This window comes from Sphaeramia orbicularis, chromosome 3, assembly GCF_902148855.1.
Source record: "Sphaeramia orbicularis chromosome 3, fSphaOr1.1, whole genome shotgun sequence".
NCBI lineage: Eukaryota > Metazoa > Chordata > Actinopteri > Kurtiformes > Apogonidae > Sphaeramia > Sphaeramia orbicularis.
In genome coordinates this window covers 37,084,485-37,105,822 of record NC_043959.1, presented here as the reverse complement: position 1 = coordinate 37,105,822, position 21,338 = coordinate 37,084,485, and the positions used below count along the sequence as shown (strand labels likewise).

The 21,338-nt window shown below is 39.0% G+C and overlaps 1 protein-coding gene across 7 annotated transcripts in view; it reads left to right on the top strand.

The window, feature by feature from the left end:
• The first annotated feature begins 3,019 nt into the window (after positions 1-3,019).
• Positions 3,020-21,338, top strand: part of chd9 (chromodomain helicase DNA binding protein 9) — a 71,938-nt gene continuing 53,619 nt past the window's right edge. For 5 of the 7 annotated variants that reach the window (XM_030129551.1, XM_030129566.1, XM_030129558.1 and 2 more), the window contains exons 1-2: positions 3,020-3,282; positions 6,840-8,501. In XM_030129551.1, coding sequence (XP_029985411.1) covers positions 6,948-8,501 — 1,554 coding nt within the window. In that variant the 5' untranslated portion in view covers positions 3,020-3,282; positions 6,840-6,947. Of the gene's footprint in view, positions 3,283-6,839; positions 8,502-17,056; positions 17,115-21,338 lie in introns of those variants that run through there. The other 2 variants (XM_030129587.1, XM_030129579.1) reach the window with 2 other exon arrangements.

Sequence of the window (21,338 nt, the reverse complement as noted above, 5' to 3'; positions counted from 1 at the left end):
ATGGATGAAATCTTAATGCTGTGTATGTCCTGTGCATCTAGTGAATTGACAATAAATAAAAAAGCTTTGAATCTTGAATCTTTGAATGTTAACATCCAGATCCTGACCCAGATTTGATTAAAAAAGTAAATAAAAAATGCTGTCCACTACAGAGAACATTAAAAAAAAAAAAAAAAAAAAAAAAATGTAGCTGCTGTTTCCGGTCAAGACAATTATTTAATATTTAAAAAGCTGCTTTTACTTTCTTGGGTCTCAAGAGGATAAAATCTGTCTTAATACTCAAAGAACAAGTTTAACGAATATTTTTTTTTTTTTTTTCTTGAACAGTGCTTTACTTTTTTTTTTTTTTTGTTTTTCTCCAACTTTATTGAAAACATTTGAGTATACATTACAAACATTTAAACAAACAAGATGTCAAAAGGAAAAAGCATTTAAACATATAAGTTTAAGAAAATAATACATAGATTTAAAGACACAAAGTATAATATATAAATAATAGTATAAAAAAGTGAATAAATAAAAATAACAAATCTGACAAATGTAAATAAGTGCAACAGTGAGTTCAGTCAGTATTAAAGAATTGTTTATAAATAGCCATGGTGTTAGAGCTTTTTTATTATTATTATTATAAATAAATTCTAAAGATTTAATATAATTATCAAATTCCAATAGGAAGATTTTAAAATTTGGGTGTGTTTTAGTATATTTGTTTTTATGTATATGAAATTTTCCAAATAATATGAACAAATTTACAATAAACTCTAAATTGTTAATATCATGTTTAAAATATGTAATTACATTTTGGGATGTTATATTTATTTCATTGTTACTTTTAGAAATGATATATTTTTCAAGTTTGGACCAGAAATTAGAAGAATGTTCACATAAAAAGAATAAGTGTAGAGTAGTTTCAGATTCAGAATGACGAAAGTTACATATTTCTTCCACATCGTAGAATCAAGACAAAATAGCATTGGAGGGATACATGTTATGTTGATAAAGTCACAAAAATGTAATCAATTTTGTGAGAAGATCAAATTTTTCAAAATCAAATTAGCAAAAAAAACCTGACCTGATTGAGAAAAACAGATGTCCTTTTTGGATGTAGCGGTGCAAAATGGTCCTAATTCAGTTGAAAAAACCTAGACAACTTGCAAAAAACATTTTTTTTTATAACCCAGTGTAATATTTATTTACTGCTGTGCCAATTAACCCTTTCATGCACAAATTATGAGAACCTTAATCAAAAAATTTTTCTGAGTGTTTTTATTCCTCTTTAGGCATGAAAAAACAATGTGATGGAAAATTTTCTTCTGAAAAAAAAAAATAAATAAATAAATAAAATAAAATAAAAATAATTTAAAAAAAATTTAGAAATACATTAAAAAAGTAATAATGACAAAAAAAATTCATATGAATCTATTTTTCATGAAGTTGCAAAAATATCCACTCAGCTGGACACCACATGTTTAATTTTTGACACACAGAAACATGTACAGGGTGGGGAAGCAAAATTTACAATGAACATTTAGTTGTTTTTTCTCAGCAGGCACTACGTCAATTGTTTTGAAACCAAACATATATTGATGTCATAATCATACCTAACACTATTATCCATACCTTTTCAGAAACTTTTGCCCATATGAGTAATCAGGAAAGCAAACGTCAAAGAGTGTGTGATTTGCTGAATGCACTCGTCACACCGAAGGAGATTTCAAAAATAGTTGGAGTGTCCATAAAGACTGTTTATAATGGAAAGAAGAGAATGACTATGAGCAAAACTATTACGAGAAAGTCTGGAAGTGGAGGAAGCAACAAAAAACATACCAAAGCTTTTATTAAAGCTCTCAAATCCAAAATCCTAAAGGATCCAACCAAATCCATGAGAAAAATGGCGATTGAACTTGAGGTAGACAACAAGACTGTTAGAAATGCAGTAAAATATGATTTGAAGTTAAAATCTTACACCAGAACACCAAAACACTTGTTGACAACAGCAACAAATCCAACTTTAGCAATTTTTGGGAATCATGTTTATGGCCGCCTTCTAGCCCAGATCTAAACCTTCTGGATTCTGCTATTTGGGGTGTTTTAGAACATGCTACCAATAGAACATCACACAGCAATGTCGACTTTCTTAAAGATACTATTAAAGAAGAATGGGAGAAGTCGTCACCCGAATATTTGAGGAACACTTGCGCAAGTTTCAGGAAGCGTGTGAAGGCAGTTATTGAGAAAGAAGGAGGACAAATAGAATAAAAACATTTTCTATTATGTCAATTTTCTTGTAGCAAATAAATTCTCATGACTTTCAATAAACTAATTGGTCATACACTGTCTTTCAATCCCTGCCTCAAAATATTGTAAATTTTGCTTCCCCACCCTGTATTTACCGATAAATTGTGTGAAAACTGTGGGGAAGGCTTGTGATTCTGGGGGTTTATCCTGAGGAGAGATCTACATAATGTTACCAATTCATGTCAGAAAAGACATGTAGTGTCTTTAAACTTTAATAAAGATATGTGTAAAGAAAAAACAAAAACAAAAAAAACAACGAAAAGAACAACAAAATCCACGAATATACAAGAGAACAGTTGCAACTGTAGTGACCACAATGCACGAAAGGGTTAAACACCTTTAAAATGTAATGTCAATCATCACATGTAGGCTATTTAGTCATTAAAACATTGGTGTTTCAAAATAATGTAAAAAACATAAAAGAGCCAATGTTTTGAACAGCTCTTTTCAGTGCCATCCCTACTGACGGTACAACGGATACATGGGAATAAGTTAGGAGCAGTATGTAACTTTAGCCACTAGAGGTCACTGTACACCCATAATGACAAGTGCCTTTCCCATTTCAGTCATGTTTGCACTGGAGGAAGACTCGGGTCCATGTGCGAAAGTAAGAGCTCTTCTGATTGGCTGCGGATCGGACGCGGCCATCTTATGCGACCTGTCAACACAAGGACGTTCCCCGTGAACCTCTGATTTAATCACACACTCTGTGACTACAGCCGAGGCAGCACCGAGTCAGTAGTTCCCCTACAGAGTCAACCCCCTTTGAATCCGACAAGTCATAGTGAAATTGTGGCTCCTTGTCTTCGGGCCAATCACAGAGGAAGTCACTAATATGCAAATCGCGCGTTATCACAGTCACGTCAGCAGCGCTCGAGCCGCTGCGCCGTGGTCGCCAGCAGGAGTACAACTAACAACACAACTTCGCCGATAACACTCTTCGATACATCGACGCCCGGAGTTGCACTTTAGGGTTTGTTTCAGGTAAGAATTAGCACTTCTTTGGTGTTTTTTAAAAAGAGACGTTTCAGACTCGAGGGGTTTTATTTCATTGAAAACCGGAGCTGTCAAATTAGTGACAGTGAGTGTGAGGCTCGTCTCAGCTGTCTGATGACACACCGCCTTGCTGAGTGTGGATCTTTCCGATAGAAAGAAAGAAGCCTGTTGACGGGACTAACTTACCCGGGTTATTTTAGCCCGCAGTTCGGTTTGGGAAACAGCCTATGTCATTGTGCGCTCGCGCATAGTTGCCGGTTAAATGAATTGCGCGTGGCTCCGGAGTGGTCCTCCTCGGTTCTTGGTCATGGTGGTCCTGAACTGACAGCGACCAACTGGGTTCAAGTCAGCGCCACACTCCACTGTGGTCGCTGGTTCGATGCCAGGACGGCGGACGCAATATTAGAAACGCAAACTTAACTAATAGAATAAACTATTTGTCATTATCAGAGGCTTCATCAGAGCCGACCTCTTCATCCATCTCCACCCCCTCCCTCCCTCCTCTTCCTCCCTTCCTCCTCTTCCTCACATAGGAAGCGTCACGACACCTTTGAATCCCGTGGAGCTCTGGCAAAAAAAAAAAAAAAAAAAAAAAAAGGGCACGTGTGACCCGTCCGCAAAGACACCCGGGGCTAACATTTATCCCTGAACCAAGTGTTCCGCATGCGTTCGTTTTCTTTCCACTTTGGCGACGAGTTGTGCTTCAAGGAGCGCAACATATTGGTGCTTTGCTGGCTTGTTGAACAAACGCGCCCACAGCAGCCGAAGCCATTGCATGGCGAGGATGAAGAGGATGCTCCTGACTTCACAGATGAAGTCTCTTCAGCCATGATGAAAGTAAGACTCTAGTGTTATGTGCTCAGGAAAAATAGAAACAAACAAGACAAATGCGCCATCATTCATACCAATATACTTTCACACCAAACCTCTCTAACGAAACACATTTTGATCTAGTTCATACCACCACAGTTTACCATGTTTATTTCTGCTGCTACTTGTTGGTTTGATGATGGTTGACCGAGAGAATCATTTTCAGGCACATGTGTTTTAACTGGATTGCAAACTCTGCGCAGTTATCTGCACAGTTCTTGTTGATATTATGCATGGGCTGCACGTGTTTGGATGATGCTTCCAACGTCATTATTATTATGGAGGAAACAGCTGGAAGTCGACAGAGGCAGCGGGCACCGGTCTGCCTCCGGGCCAGATGGGAGTGTTAAAAGGTTGCCAGTGTCTTGGATAGCTGCTTCAGGATATGCTGCACTGATAAAGAACATATTGGAAGCATGATATAGTTGTTGACTTAATATTTTATACACTAGTTTTCATGTGGAATATGTTTATTAATATATAGGGAACATTCTGACTTACAACTTTATTATTTTTTATTTTTTACATGTATTTATTTACCAGGAAAACATTGGGAGTAACTTCAAAACAGACAAAAAAGAAGAAAATATATTGTAGTAACATTTCTTTTTTTAATTTGGCATAAGTCCCTCAAGGTTAGTTTGGAAATTGGCACTACACCTATTGAATAAAAGATGTAATTTGTGTTGTAACTAAGTTACTGCACTGTGCCAGATTCTTCTTATGCAGTGATTTTATATGCCTCATTAATCATATTGACAAATCCGTTTGAAACCTATAGGAATTATGGAGTAAGCATCGTATAAGTGGTAACTCGGGGCAAGTCACAGTTTGTATACAGTCACATGTTTTCCCATATAACAGGTTAGCACATGAACTCCTCATGAAAACCAAGACTCAGCATTAAAACAGAAATGGCTTCATGTCATTGATTGGGGAAATTAGAAATTATATAAACTAATTAGCTATTAGATTGATGGTACATTTTCTCTGAATCTCTTTGATTGGTTTAGACCAGGCTCTAGGTGTTAAATACATTAAAATACGTGCTGTGTTTCCTAACAGTAGAATTTAGTGTCACAAATTAGTTGTGAGTTCAGAGACAGCAAAAAGAAGTATTACAGTTTTTCTTAATGGTACAATATTGAAAAGATTGAGTGGGTTAAGTGAAGTGTGAAAATGTATGTTTAGCCCTCCATTGTAGTAAAACTAAAATGCAATAATCTAACAGCAAGATAGTAATATTTTGAGAAGTTGAAAATAAATGGTGACACTAGAGACTGAAGTTGCAATGCAGATTTTAATTGGGGCTTTCTATTTGTTCTTATTTTGTTCTTTTTGTTAATTGACTCCTCCATTTGTGGGCCCAAGACCCAAAAATCAATGAGGTCTTCTTGGAAAAGATGAGGAAAGAAAAAGAGAAATGCTTCAAACAAGGAACCATAGGTGTTTTTTTATTTTTTATTTTTCTCAAAGAACAGCAACACCTTTATTAATTGAAAGTTGAAGTGACAGGTCAGTAAATGGAGTGGCAGGCTGTAAAAATAAGAGTGATAATATTAGTATTGCTCGACTATAATACTGTGCCTGCATTATGTGTAGAAACAGGAATAAAGGCACCAAACATGGTTATAGAATATGATTGTAGGCCAATTTAAAAAAAAAAAAAAAGTAGCATAAATGTAGGAAACAGAGCATAGAATTGCATTTCATATAAAGTAAAAATAATGAATGATAATGCTTTTTTTTCCACGTATAACAATCCCGACAGTGTTTGCTTTTTCATATTCCCAAGGTGAATGTTCAGTTACTTAGCCTATATGTTATAGTTTGGTGGGCATGTATTGGAATCGAAGAATGATGAACCTTCTGTATGAATCTACCGAGTTTCTTCAGGAGTCTGGTATAAAGAAAACATGATTTTCCACACACTTAACAACTTGTCAGCCTACCTTTCATTTGAAGAAAATACACTAGTATCTCTACAAGTTGGATCGACTGTTGGAAAAGTGGCTGTGTCTATTTGTGCTTTTATATATCTGAGTGCATAGCAAGTCAGCATATAATGACTGACCTCAGTGAGTGTCTGTCATCTTCCGCTGGTTTGTGGTTGCAGAACACACACACAAGTACACAATAGACCTCATCTGCCTGTGTCCCTAGCTGTTGAAATTCTATCAGCTGTCTGCACCTCCCACACAATCTGCAGTAGCAGGGCAAGCTGCTTTCATGGGTTATGGGGGTGGAGGGTGAGCAATTGAGGTGCGTGTGTTTGCGCAAAAGGGGAGGGGGTACAGGAAGAGGCACCTGCTGGTGGCTGGTGGTTGATTTACACCAGCTGCTTTGCTACACACATGAAAGGTATTCGTGATAGGTAATTGACAGTACCAGATATCTCACACAGCCTGGCTATTACCTGGCCTTTAAAAGCATTTTCTTTTAAGGATCATTTAGGCAGAATACTGTCTGTAGTCTACAAGCTTGTATGAAATGGATGATAAAAATGTATGGTGAAGAGTGTATATTTTTTTAAAGTGGTTTCATCTAAAAAAAATAAATAAATCTTCGCCTGTGTCTATCTTCATATTGATACTGTAATGTAGTCCGTACTTTGAACATGGAGTTTGCATTTTTCCATATTAATGCTCTGCTATAATATTTTCCTCTGTTTTCAGGGCTGCAATGTAATGGACATGCTGTAGCTCTGTGGGTTGTAAGGCTCATAGGGACCTGCTTTGATCCCGTGCAGTTCCAGAGGATCCAGTTACCTTCCAGACTCTGCCATGGACTTTTTTGATGACCCCAACCTTTTTGTTGGAAGTTTGGAGGGGCTGGACGAGGATGGGTTCCCCTCAGGACCATCGCTTGTGGATGAGCTAAACCTTACTGCTGACTTTGAGCCCATTCAGGTGGAGCCTTTAGGCCGGGGAAAACACCAAGACATGATGCCCCCACTTTCTTCCACATCTACCCATCAAACCATGCCTACTTACGGTCAACAGATGGGTCACTTTATTGGCGTTAAGTCACAAAATCCCATAGGTCATGCTTTTCCTGGCCCTGTGGACACAGGTGGTGGAGCCGGCAGCGGCAGCATGATTGCAGAGCAACATGGTCAGTACCACAATGCCACAATGAGCCAAATACCTCAATCCAATGGGTTGTTCTGCAATGGTGGCAGTCCAATGTGGGGCAACCAAGACCAGAATGCAAATATGTACCACCCCTTATCTCAACAACAGCAACAAATTTGTCATCAGCAGCAGCCACTGCACAATCAGCAACTTCAAATCCGACAACAAACACAACAGCACCACCACCAACCATCCCATCATTCACAACAGCAGCACAGGATGCGACAGCAGCACCTGCAACAACAACAAAGTCATCACCAGCAACTGCTGAACCATGGTCAGCACCAACATAATATGTCCCTGCAACAATCACAGCATCATAACTTCCCCTTCCACCAGGAATGTCGGCCTCAGAATCAGCAACAAATTCACCATAGTCAACAGCAGGGTCAGCATCATGTAGCTGTAGGAGGCCCCAGGCTCCATTCAAGGGCTCTACCAAGTAAGGCCTATTTGGATAATAAAACTGCTTCTCTGAATGTGACATGCTTACAACAACAGCAGCAGCAGAGTAGCTATCAGTTGATGACAGGAGGTCAACCAGGAGACAATAACTTGCCATTTCCCATGCATTCTTCGTCTATGGTTCACTCCATGCCCAATTGCTCTGTCAGTTCTGCCACTGCTTACCAGCCACCTCAGTACCCTGCCTACCCTGGAGAGCCAGAAATGCCCAGTCTCAGTCAGCAGTCTCTGTCCTCAGCTTCGGTGTCTAGGCCCTTGACCACTACTGCACCCCTCACTTCCACCATGCCTGATCTCTCAGGAGCACCATGTCACTTCCCATCCTCAACAGCTGTTAGTCAGCAGAATACACCAGTAAGTCAGGCAGAGGAATGTCCTTTCCAGGCTCTGCGTTGTTCTGGAGAAACACAGGGAAGCTGCAAGTCCTCTGAGATGTTTGGGGACTCTATGAGCTGTTACCCAAGCATGGCCAGCCAGACTCGCTATGAGCAGGAGCACCAAAGCTGCAATGCTGTCAACACAAATGGATACCAAGATTTGGGAGACAGTCTCCTGCATTCAGAGGCTCAAGATGGAGACTTGGAAGGACTGGAGCCTCCTGACCTCCTGCCTGACCTCCTGCCTCAGCTGGAGGCTGCTCTTAGCCAAGAGGAAGAATCTAACTGTTCCTGGGCTGATTCCATCCAGGAGAGGGGACATGAGAGGAAACCACCACCTGTTGAGTACAGGGAAGAAAAGGTAATGAAATGTTAAAACTGTATTTGAGTCATATTGTGTTTACATCTAAAGCGTTCATCTGAAAAGCTAAATCCATTAAGTTCTTGTTCATGCTCATTGCAAGTCACATGCAAGATCAATGCATCAGATGAATTGTGGAATTTTTTAACCATCTTTAAATGTTGAGTATTTGCTTAGCCCACCATAATTCCCCTTTGTCCTCCTTAACTTGATCTTTGTAGATGTAGGCAGGTGGAGGGTAGTCAATGTTAATACCTCGAAAGCAGTTAAAGAAATTGGGTATTATACTTGATATCATTTAAAAATATGGTGAAAACTTTTATTTGCAGATGGATGAGTTTAGGATGAGTTTGTTTGCTCCATATATGTCATGGAGCACAATTTATCAGCCGTGCATATAATGTTTGACTAATAATACCAGATACAATACGGGCTTCTCTAGCAGCAAACCTGTGACCACTGGTGAATTGGAGAAAGGTGGAGAGGCCATACCTAAGGCTGCCTTAGCTTTCCTAATGGCCTATCCAGCCTAGCCGGTCTAACTGCCCAGTGGTCCGACAGCAGGTCAGGCCTGATTAGGCTAAGAGTGGCAGGAGTGTCTTCAGGACTTAGCTGTAAGCATACTTAGGGCTATATCAAGATGTGGGTCAGGGCAAGCCAGAGGCACTTGCTCACTGCCTCGCTGGAGTGTGGGGGAGGTTGCATGCTGTTGTGGTAGCTGCCACAGTTTCTGTGTGTCTGTATGTGTGTATGTGTGCACGTGTGAGTGAGTGAGAGGGCGGGCGAGAGAAAAAGAGCATGGTGAAGGAGAGTGGTTAGCACTTCAAGCAGGGGGAGGGGGGTTGGGGAGATGGAGAAAGCAGTATCTCATGGAAAAAGGACCGCTTAGGAAAGAAAAGGAGAGAAAGAGACAGAGGAAGAGCATGAGAGAGACAGAAGAGAAGCAGAGGGGGAGGTTGGGAGAATGCATTAGCTGGCTGTAACAGGCTTGAGGCAGTTCCTGGACCTCAGTTGGCTAGTAACTTAGCAGCATCCAGAGAGCTCCGTGGCCCACAAGTGACACATGACCAGCAGCAAAAACAGCAGATGTTATATCATGGCCTGTACTCTTGAAAAAGATGTACTTTATATTACAACCTAACAATGTTATTTCAAAAACATATGTTTTCCTAATAAATAAGGAATATTACACATCAGAAATGAGCAGATTACTTTTTATACCAACATGGTGAGCAAAGCACAGTGTTTCTAATTGGCACCGATAAAACAGGAGTGTTTTTTGGCTTTGTCTTACCAGACCCCCCTTGGGGAATTTTATCCTATCACAGCAAAGTCAGTATCATTTGCTATTTTTTTTTCTAATCTGAGTAACCCATTTAAATTTCTCTAAATACTTCTTGATGGCAGCTGACCCCATGGCTTCATTCTGCCCCCAGTTCTGAAACTAAATCTATGCGTATGAGTCAAAATGCGACTGTGAGCTGAATGCGGCTTCCACTACAAGCAACAGGCGACAGTAAAATCGGTGGTCTGCTTAAACCAGGCTCATCCACCCAGGCCATTTGTCCATCTGCAAAGGTCCTTGATTGAAATAAGGGCATGAACCAGAGCCATACAAACAAGCCTCTCCCTGTCTGTGTCAACATCCAGCCCTGTGTTGATGCTTACAGGCTGACTGTGCTATTCATGTTCACCGATGTGTGAAGAGCCTGCTGATAGTGTGTTTGCTGAACAGGCAAGGCATCAGGGGATAGCTGCCCACTCTTCACTCCCCCGCAGTGGATGTGGCTAATTAGGATTTCCAGTGGTTGTAATGGTCAGCTACAGCTGTGATGAGCAGTTGAGCAGGATTGAATTGTTCTCACTGGTTGTTGTACATGGAGTTGAAATTGAGCAAATAATGTTTTAGGTGCTGTTATGCATCTAATTTCATTGAACCAATATGTTTATACCTCCAACATGTTTCATGAATCATTTGTGGAGTATTCAAGATTGCTAGCGGCTTCCTCTGAGGGGGTAATTTAAGCTTATAGATGTCAAACCCGCTAGTGAGACATCCATTGAGCTTACAGGTGTTTTTTATGCTTAGGTGCACTGATGTGAAACAGCAGGGGGTCATTATGCTGTGAATGATAAGGATTCAAGAATGGCTCTCAGATCTGATAGATCTCATGATGGAGTGGGAGACAAAATAATTGCTAAATCTAATGTAACACAGTACATTACTTTGTGGTAGACCACAACTTACAGCATGGAAATTATTAGACTGTGGTTACAAAGAAATAAAATATTTAACATTTTTCATAAATATGACTTTTAAAAACATCTGTGATTTTTATGTGCAAAATGTGAGGCTGAAATCTAGCATGGGACACATGACAAATTTGCTTTCCAAATTTAATAGAAAGAATTTAATAAAAAGCATAAGCTGTATTTAAATCAATGACAACAAAACCCAGTTTTCTCAATAACAAGTAATATGAAACTGAAAAATATCTGATCTTGAAAAACAATGAATCAACAATTAATATTCAACAATTAAAATGTATTACACAATGGCATAGTGTATATCTTTATGTAACTTGCAAACAGTTTATAATTCGCAATAAGAAAATTGTTTGATAGGATGTTTAATAACTTTGTTAATTCTGAGCTGCTATGAAAAAGTACATGACATACACAAAGCTGGTTTGCAAGAAAATCTCCCACGTGTCCTGCCACCCTGGCTAATAAACAGAACATCATATCCCTTGATACTGGAGTGTGTTACAAGTGACACAAAAACAGCCAATTCATTTAACGGGTATGTTGTTTTGGTCACATCTTCACTAAGCTTGTGAAAAGCAATATATGCTGGTGAAACATGAGAGAGAAAGTGTTTTTTAAATCACACACAGCTGTGGCATATGTAGTCTTCATTGGAAATACCAGCAATTTTGGATTTGGTGAGTTGAAATAAAGGTAGCTAACTGTCATAGCCATGCTGTTGACGGCAAGACAAGTTAATGTTTAAAAGAGGTTGTTAATACCGTACAAAATGGAACTGTAACACCACCTAAAAAGTGTGGCACACTGTCAGGCACTGTAGAGCCCAAACGCCGTATGATAAAATAATTAAATCAACATTGTTCATTCGGTGCTGCACTCACTACTCTGTGTGAGAGCAGAAATGTCAAACTGAATAAATGTCTCTTTAAAGCTACATGAGCCAAAACCAGGGAAAAAATGTCAGAGTTTGAAAGTAGATTCCCTCCTTTTGCAACTCTTTCCTCTTGGTCCAGGTTAAATGATAAGATGCCATGTTATGTTACTTCACTTTTCCACAGTGGCTGAAAATGACAAAATTTGAACAGCAAGTTACTCACTTAGTTAACCCTCCAGTAGGTCTGAAAAATACCAGTGAGCTGCTAGATATTCTACGGCACAAATGCAGACATCAGATAATGACTGATATTCACAACTTTAATCTGGTTTTCTCTGTCAAACAAAAACTCAGTCAGTCAAAATAACACTATTTTATAATCTTCATCTGCTGTGTCAGCCAATAGTTTACATTATTGATCTTTTTGCTCTATTTTAAGACAGAAGACAACCTCAGTAAAACCACAAATCACCTCTGTTTTCTGTACGGTTTGTGTTGTCTGTAGCTGCACTAAAATATGTTTTTTTAATAATTCAAACATGATGATAAATGCCACCGTTAACACTGAAACATGAATCTACAAATGACACACTTAACAACAAATCAGAGTAACTTTATACTTTCATAACCTTCATACTCAAACTCACCAGACTAGAAGAAATACTCATTCTTAAATTTACAGGGACACAGCAACTCATGGCTGTGAATAAATTCACTGCACATCTCGCAATACAACACAGTGACATCTTGAACATAATGTCAGAACTCTTAAGATAAGATAAGCTTAGTCCCGCAATGGGGAAATTACCTCTGTTGCAGCAATTTAAGGGAAGCGAAATGAAGTAAAAATTACAGTAAAAACAAAAATAGAAATCTAAAAATAAATAAAAATATAAATAAGTTAAGAAGCAAGACATTAACAGTATTGACAATACAGCTTACACATTGCTTAGGAATATTTATACTACAATTACAATATTTTACAGCTGCCTCTCCCAGATTGGGTTTTGAAGCTGTAGTTATTGGGTCACTAAATTTCAGAGTAAAATACATATGAATAATGTGTGAATTAATTTTCTAATTAAGGTAGAAGAAGAAGTTTTCTGTGGAACTTTATAAATGTTTGCAGCAACTGCAGCATGTGAAAAAGTAGAGGAGTAGCATCAGATGTTAGAGATGTAGTGAGGAGATAATGACATAAAAGAGACATCAAGATTAAACTTTATATATATGTGTGTGTGTGTGTGTGTGTGTGTGTGTGTATATATATATATATATATATATATATGTATATGTATATATATATATATATATATATATATATATATATATATATATATATACACACACACACACATACACGTAATTCATTGCATAATTATTGTAAATTTGGATCCCGATGAGACACAGCTTGCATAATGTATATCTTTTACATTTTAAGCTGGAAACGTTTGGGACACAGTGTTTTAAGACTTTAAGTCTGATGAGTTTGTATTCGGGTAAAAGTCAAAGTAAGCCCCAGAGGCCAAAAGAAAACTGGTTTTTGAGAATTGTGGTGCAGCAAGAGCTCATGCAAATTGTCCTTTCCTGACAGACTCAAAGTGAAAGGTGATCGTCACCCTTATTAGTACATGAGCCGTCCTTCAGTTCAGAACTAACACAAGGTTCATTGCACAAAAACAGGTTAGTGGGAGGCAAAGTGACCAAAGAATGCATCTGTAACATGGGTGATTCTCATGAGCTTTGTACAACTCATAACAAAAAAAATCAGTGACCATTGCATATACCTATGTGTCCCACATTACATCAGAAGTGTCCAAAGTATTCACATTCATTACTCAGGTAGAAGTATAGATACTAGGGTTTAAAAAGACTTCTGTAGAAGTGGAAATATCAACTCTTTTCACTCAAGTAAAAGTGTAAAACTACTGGTTTCAAAACTACTTAAAGTATAAAAGTAAATGTAAGGGGAAAAAAATGCCATTAGGCCAAAAGCTTGTCACTCCACAGGGGCCTATAATTCACTACCTATGTCCTTGCTGGAGCGTGACATGATTTGTGTCATGTGCAGGTGCGATGGATCGCATACAAACCAATAGTGTGTCAGAATGGTATATGTTTATACTTCTCATCTAACCACAATCAAATTTGCTCTATACGGATAGCGCGAGTTATCTGGGTTTTTTTTTTTTTGAACAATGACAAGCCGGAATGAAAATAAGATGAAATTAAATGGAGTAATGAAGCTATTTTTTAAAATGTAAGGAGTAGAAAGTACTGATAATTGTGTGAAAATGTAAGGAGTAGAAGTAAAAAGTTCGCTGAAAAATAATTACTCCAGCAAAGTATAGATAGCCAAAATTTCTACTTAAGTAAGGTAACAAAGTATTTGTACTTCATTACTTGACACTTCTGCATTACATTATATATTATTTAATTTCACTACGCAATGTGAATCAATGTGTAATTCATGTGGACATTTTTGATTTTACTGTGTGTTACGAAATAAATTTATTACTGCAGCACATTATAAATCAGAAATATGAAGCCGTTCTTCTTAATGACAGGCTCATCTGTGTGGTCAAGAGTAGTGGGTTAACATATACTACTTTTAACACAAAGATATTTGAATGCAACCAGTTAGTGCAGCGCTAGCCACTTTTCCGTTGGATACATGCACAAAATTTTACCGATATTTACTAAATGTCAAAAAAACCCAGAAGTGTGTAATGTCGGTTTTTCCATTAAATCACAAATGCGATGATTTCTTTATTTATTATCGTGAGTTGACATAAGAAGTCATGCCATCATCATGGCGACGAAGGTAGATATCGATTTACAGATATATTCATTATTATCTATTACCCCTTTATCTCGTACTAAATTAAATTTAAAAATTATTCGGTTTCCTGGTGTGTCCACACATACCATGCCATGTTTCTTTTAAAACTTAAAAAAAGGTCTTTCCTTTGCAGTTTTGCATGATATACCATTGCACTTTGCCCAAAAAACCACCTCTTGCCAGTGCAAAAACTTTTAATCAAAAAACAAGAGTTTTGGCGAAATCGTCGTTTTTCCATTAGGTAAATTTTTATGCGCACGTTATATTCGTGCAATTTGAGGGTCAATGGAAAAGCGACTATTGTAATATCCAAATATTTTTCATATCAGTTTTCATGGTGGGATTTCAAAGTATTACAGTGAATGAAATACATATTAAAGAGTTAAAGTCCCACCCCTTACAGTATATTCCATGGGAGATAACTTTGGAAAAAATAATGAGAAGCGGTCAGTGACAAGAGCCAATTTGTTTATTTTTTCATCCTGTTCAAATTGTGCTGCAGTTTTCACATATGATGTTCAACAGTATAAGAGAAAATTTTACAAGTCAAGAAAGTCACAGTTTATGAAAAAAATAATAACTTAACATCTAATTTTGTGTGACATGGTTCTGTGGACCATATCTCTCATCTCTTACTGGTGATACACATCATCATTATGGCACTTATCTGGGCTTATTTTGTCTCAGAAAGGTAAAATAGTATTAAAAGAAGTGAAAATCACTGCATTCTGCTCATGTTGAACAGCTTCGGCAAGTTGGAACAGAATGTGGACAGTGAAAGTTACAATGAAGTCGCATCCACAGAATTCAGATGTATGGCACTTCAACAGTTTTATAACGAACACCAACTGTCTTGACTTGTAAAATCATCTTTTAAACTGACAAACATATGTGCAAATGTTAGAATCCAAGATATTGCCATTGTAATAGGGCTGCATGATATTGGAATAAACTGACTTTGCAAATTTTTTTTTTAACCCTGTGATATATATATATATTGCAATATGAAAAAATACTCAATAAGATATAATAGCTGTGTGGTGTTGACGTAAATGGTCAAACAAATCAGTTGTGTTTCCTCTCGTTGTGGCAACAGGTGCAAGACACTGTCGACACAGAACACGTGTTTCAATATCATCCTTCTTGTAGCTGAAATAATTCCAGATAACTGACGTTGCTTTTCTTTTTGGCACCAAGTCTTCATTCACGGTGATTTTCTCTTGTTCGTTGCACATTTTTCAATGTTATTACCAGCGACTCACTCCAAACTGATTAAGAACGATCATGATTGGTGGATCACTGTGCACAGTGTGTGTCAGGTACCCTTAAAATTAGATGAAAACACATTGAGTTCATTTGCATCCTACATTGCAGGACCTGCGATGTGACTATTGCGCACACGTACATTGCGATGACGATGCTCAAACAATATATTGTGCAGCTCCACACTGTAATACTTTTTTTTTTGTTTTGTTTTTTTCTCACTAGGGGGAAGGTTTTAGTCTTTAGCTCTCAGTAAAGTCAATCAAGATCCATCTTATTAGAGAGATACACAGCTGGTCAATAATAAGATTTTATGGGATACTTAAAAAAAACAGACTAAATATTCCAAACTGATGGATGGAAAGATAGAAGTTTCCTGTGTGTCGGCCTTACTGCATTTTAATTCATCTGTATTCTTGATGATCAAAATGCTTTACTCAGCTTCAGCTTTATCAGACCTGGATGTAAATGGCTCCACTGCTGAGTAGAACAGAAACAGAGATGGAAGTGGAGACTGATGGATACTGATGAGTCTATAGCCACCACAGCCCCCTCCCGTGCCGTGACACTGAGCAGGTGCCTCTATCCTGCTTGCTTGCATCGCTGCGTTAGATTTATTATCTGGCAGGGAATCGCTGCTTGCCCCTCTCCACACTGCCTTGGCCTCTGAGCTGTGTCGCCACAAAGCAACTGAGAGTAGGTTGTGTGCTGCTTGCGAGCAAGGTTGCTGAATGTACGCGTGACATGCTAGCTTTGTTGCTTCCTCCTGACCTTCCTGAGGTTTATATAACTCCCAGCCAACAAGCCGACCAGACAGGGCAGGCAGTACCATAGTCAGCCCTGAAATTTGATACTGTGCAACACCCCGGCCCTCACCCCACTTACCCGCATGCACCACACACATGCACATACACACCCCTGGGAAACCTGCTGCTTCTGTTTCCACATGCTGATAGGCTGTCTCATTCACACACTTTACTGATCACCTCCCCCAACATCCACACACACAACCCTCTCTGTCTCCACGTCTCTCTCTCTCTCTCTCTCTCTCTCTCTCTCTCTCTCTCTCCCTCTCCCTCTCCCTCCCTCACCCGCCCGCTCTGTCAAGTGTGCTGTCTCTTAGCATCCGGCGTCATTGGCCTGTCTGTTTGGAGGCCTGCCAGATAAGGGCGGGGGATGGCTAAGGGTCAGAGGTAAACAGGAAGTTAGGCGGTCTTTGCTGTCGCCGGAAGGGGAGGGCTCAGTGGAAGGCGGGGGGGGGGGGGGGGGGGGGGGGGGCTGAGAGAGAAGAGGGAGGAGGGAGTTGTACTTGGGTTGAGTGTGTCAGGAGCATGTGGGAACATTGCCAGCCCAAACTGCACAGTAGGTCTGAATTTAAATTATGCTCCTTTATTCCACTTTGCTTTCATTTCTTCTTTGTCGCCTCCTCATCCAGTCACTAAATGGTTTAGATTTTTTCTTCAGTGGGTTGTGAGTTTGTGGGTGTTGTCAGATGTGGACGTTTCATTCTCTTTATGTGTGTGCTGTGTGGCTGGAATGCTAAGTCTTTTGGTTGTGATGTGAGATAACCCTGCTGAACTCACTTTAACCTTTGATTGATACGGCAAGAAAGCAGGAAGACTACATTGCCACAGCGTCTGGGTTCTAAGAAACTTAAAACTTTGATGAGGAACACATCAAATCCTCGTGCCGTACATAAACCTCAGTGTAAGGTCTAACAGAGGAAATAAGACGAGCCATACAGTGAAAATGACCCCTTTGCCCTTGTGTTTACAGCTGACACAATGGTTGTCGTCTCGTAGTATAAAGCAGAGACTAAAGATCTGTCAATAACTTCAGCTAATAATAAGACCTTTCTATGAAATAAAGCTCAAATAAATGTAGCTACAATCAAACTACCAAACATAATGGGCTGGATTATTTTAGTTCTTCTTTATGCATCTTGTTTATGGTGTTCCTACCACATAGTTTGACTTTGAAAGAATTTAATGTCAGGCTCATTGTCTAAAGAGATGGCGGTTGGCTTTCTGGTTACTGATTTGTAACTTGAGCAAACAGGTTTCTGTCAGTAGGAAGTTATTAGCAAGTTGTCATGGACACCGACGTTGTAAGTTGAGACTTTGTTTGAGTGTTGTGCTTGTAATTTCTTATGACGGGGTAATTTATTTACTTGCTCTTTCAACTGTTTACAGTAGGAAGGTTCACCGTAGAGAATGGAGGATGTCGGTACCACAGGATTCCCGTGGTTATGAAAAATGTGGAATCTTAAAAGTGATATCATTCAGGAAAATCACGTAGAGTTTTGTAAAAATGAAATTCTATTAAAAAGAGAGAGGAACAGACTAAAAACTTACTTGAATGTATCAGTGAAAGTATATATGATTGTGTCAGTGCTTTCTGTTTTCATAATCTTGTACAAGCAATGTACACAACCTTCCTTGTGCTAAACAGCTGACAATAAATCAGGACGATTCCATACATAGCACATTAATTCACTAGAATATACCACAGCTTGTCTCAACAGATATATCACCAATTGGACAAGGATTATTTTTGATAAATCTTTTTTTTTGTTTGTTTTTGTTGTTTTTTTTTAAGTTCATATTGCTGTTTGTGTTCAGTTTTTTCTGATGCTTGAAAGCTTGTCAGGCTTTGTTGAAGCATTTCGCAGCTCTTCAATCATCTAAAATTCAATCATCTGAGTTCACATTTGCCTTTTTAGAACTTAAATAGATCCGACTATGAAGATTACCTCCATACACTTCTGTTAATTTAAGTCCGTCTTTTTAAATGTGTTTTATGTAAAATTGTGGCAATTTTGATTCAGATTAATGGTCCTTTAATGGTCATGGAATAATTTTGAGATTATGCCTGAAAATGTGAAGGAACCTGTGTCACCTCAGAACATAAATGGATGATAGAACAGGTAAAGACTGGTTTAAGTTTCAGAGAACCTATGTCAAAAGCTAAAATTAAGTGTATTTATTTCTGTGACATTATTGCAAAGTATTGTGCAACAGCAGTTTTAGTGTCATCTTATTTATGTTTATGTTGCGTAGTGCATCTTATCATTACTGTTTATGAACTATGGCCTCTTGCAAACCATATGGTTCTTGAAAGTGCTGTTCCATACGAGTCCATGATTCCCCAGTTTAATGGCATAATGAGTGATAGCTGGCAGGGTTTGTGATTAAAATGGAGCTATGTATTGATCTATCAACGTACTGATCTATCTAGGGCAGAGGGGCCTATATTGTTTCAGCTTGTGAGCTACTTCTAAAATTAATCAAAATGATCTACCTACACTAAAAATTGATAAATACATATATTTACTTCATATTTAGCCTCAAGCAGATTTCCAATTACCGTCAGTCATGACTGAAATGTATTTGGCCTTAATAATCTTTATATGGGAGAGGTGACTGCTGTCGGATTAACAGTGACTTTTAGTTCCCTCACCTTACTGTTTCTCACCTTACTTTTCAGAGTAGTTTTTATGATCAGTTCTAAATTGCCTCTCCACATTACCCTCCTTTGGAAGAGCAATGATAGATTGACAGATCAGGCAAACACACTTAGAATATGACAAAATGAAAAATCGTCTTCCTCCCTTTCCACATGTAAGTGGTAAATTTTTGCTTTCTTACTTGGCCCAGCTCTCTCACTCATCTTTATAGCCCTTTGTTAGTAGATATAAGTTGGATGTTAACTAGTTCATTTAGGCCATGTCCACATGAACCTGCATCTTTTCCTATGCAATCTTTTTCTTTGGTGTTTTCAAAAAAGTGCTCCGTAAACATGGAGTCATTTCTGGAGATATCTGCATCCACATGAAACCACAAGAAAATAACTGAAAATGATGTAGTACAAATACCAGGTCTGTATGTGCTGTTGTAATGCTCTCGCAAAAAACAGAGAAGATGATGTGGAGCATGCGTATAAAGCTTGCTTGGTTCTACCGGGTCTGATCCAATATTCCCTCCTGGTTGCCCCTCTCCACGGTAGATCCAAGAGCATGTTGGAATATTGTTAGCTATGGTTGTTTGTTGCTCATTGTAATGAAAGAGTAGCCAAAGATTTGGGTTCTGTATTTCTAATAAGCTAATAGCTGTTGTAGTACGAGCACTACTCTGTGGTCCGCCATTGTTGTTGGTGTGAAGGGGGGTCTTACCTCTGGGGTGAAAGGTTAGAGAGGTGGGGTTACGTCATCATCATTTTAGAAAAGTTGAGGTTCGGTCGTATAGATGAAGACGGAAACCGGCGTTTCCAAATGTATCCACTCTGGAACCAAGTTTCAAAAAGTTGCGGTTTTAGTGACTGAAAACGCCGGTTTTGTGTGGATGAAAGGTCTATCCGATATAAAACTTTTGTTTTTGCAGATACAATCGAAACAGTCTTCGTATGGACAGGGCTTAGATTGCTGGAGTTTGCAGTAGATTACATCGGTAATAGGGTTGCAAATTATCGATTAATCCATTAATCATTAGTTGGTTGACCTTATCGATCGATTAACGATTAATTGATAAGTGACGATTTTCCTGAGAACCCGAATTTCTCTTTCAATATGGTCTATAACAGGGGTGCCCAACTCCGGTCCTCGAGGGCTACTATCCTGCATGTTTTAGATGTATCCCTCTTCCAACCCACCTGATTCAAATGATAGGCCTATCATCAGGCTCTGCAGAAGCCTGATAATGACCGTCAGGTGTGCTGGGAGAGGGATACATCTAAAACATGCAGGATAGTAGCCCTCGAGGACCAGGGTTGGGCACCCCTGGTCTATAAGAATAAAAACTAAATATTGTTTATATACTTCATGAAAAAAGCATGTCATATTCCTTAATGATTGATTTATTGAACCATTGGATACAAACAGTGTTTCTTGTGGAATTCATCTGTTGATGTGGTGGTGTGTAATGGGGGGGTACACGTGCGTTTCGTCGGTGGGTGGGGGGATGCACACCCTTGCGTTTTGTTGGTGGTGGTGGTGGTGGGGTTACTCGGCTGCACGTGGGCTGGGGGATGCGTGCGTGTTGGTTGTTAACTACACACGTGTGTGCGTCACTTTCCGTCCTACTTACAATACTATGGGGTTATGGGGCAGTGCAGTCCGTGCTCCCGCACAAGTATAAGTGAAACTTTTTGTTCATTTATCTTTTCCCTACCCCCTGAAGATTTGCAAACTTTAATTTGCCCCCCCACACACACTTTTTCCCATGACCACCGGGGTGACCGCAGGACATAATGTTCGACATACCTGTGTCTCAGATCAGGAGCCTGGAGGATGTTTTCAGCTTCTGTCTCACTGACTGTGGACAATACCAACCTCCAGGGAAAATGCTCTGATACAAACCCTGCATTTGTGCATGTATTTAGGTGGGGGTGCACCGCTCCCACAAACAGATGGGCCGGTCTGTGTTTCGCCCCACCATATCCATAAAGCCATTCTAACTCATCAACGCCATGATCTGGTTTTATGACTGGCTATCCCAGCCGCGGCATCACAGCGCAGACTAACCAGCAGCCTTTGGACAGGTGTGGACAGGTGGACAAGGGCAATTAACCAATAATAATTTAATCGAGCAAATTC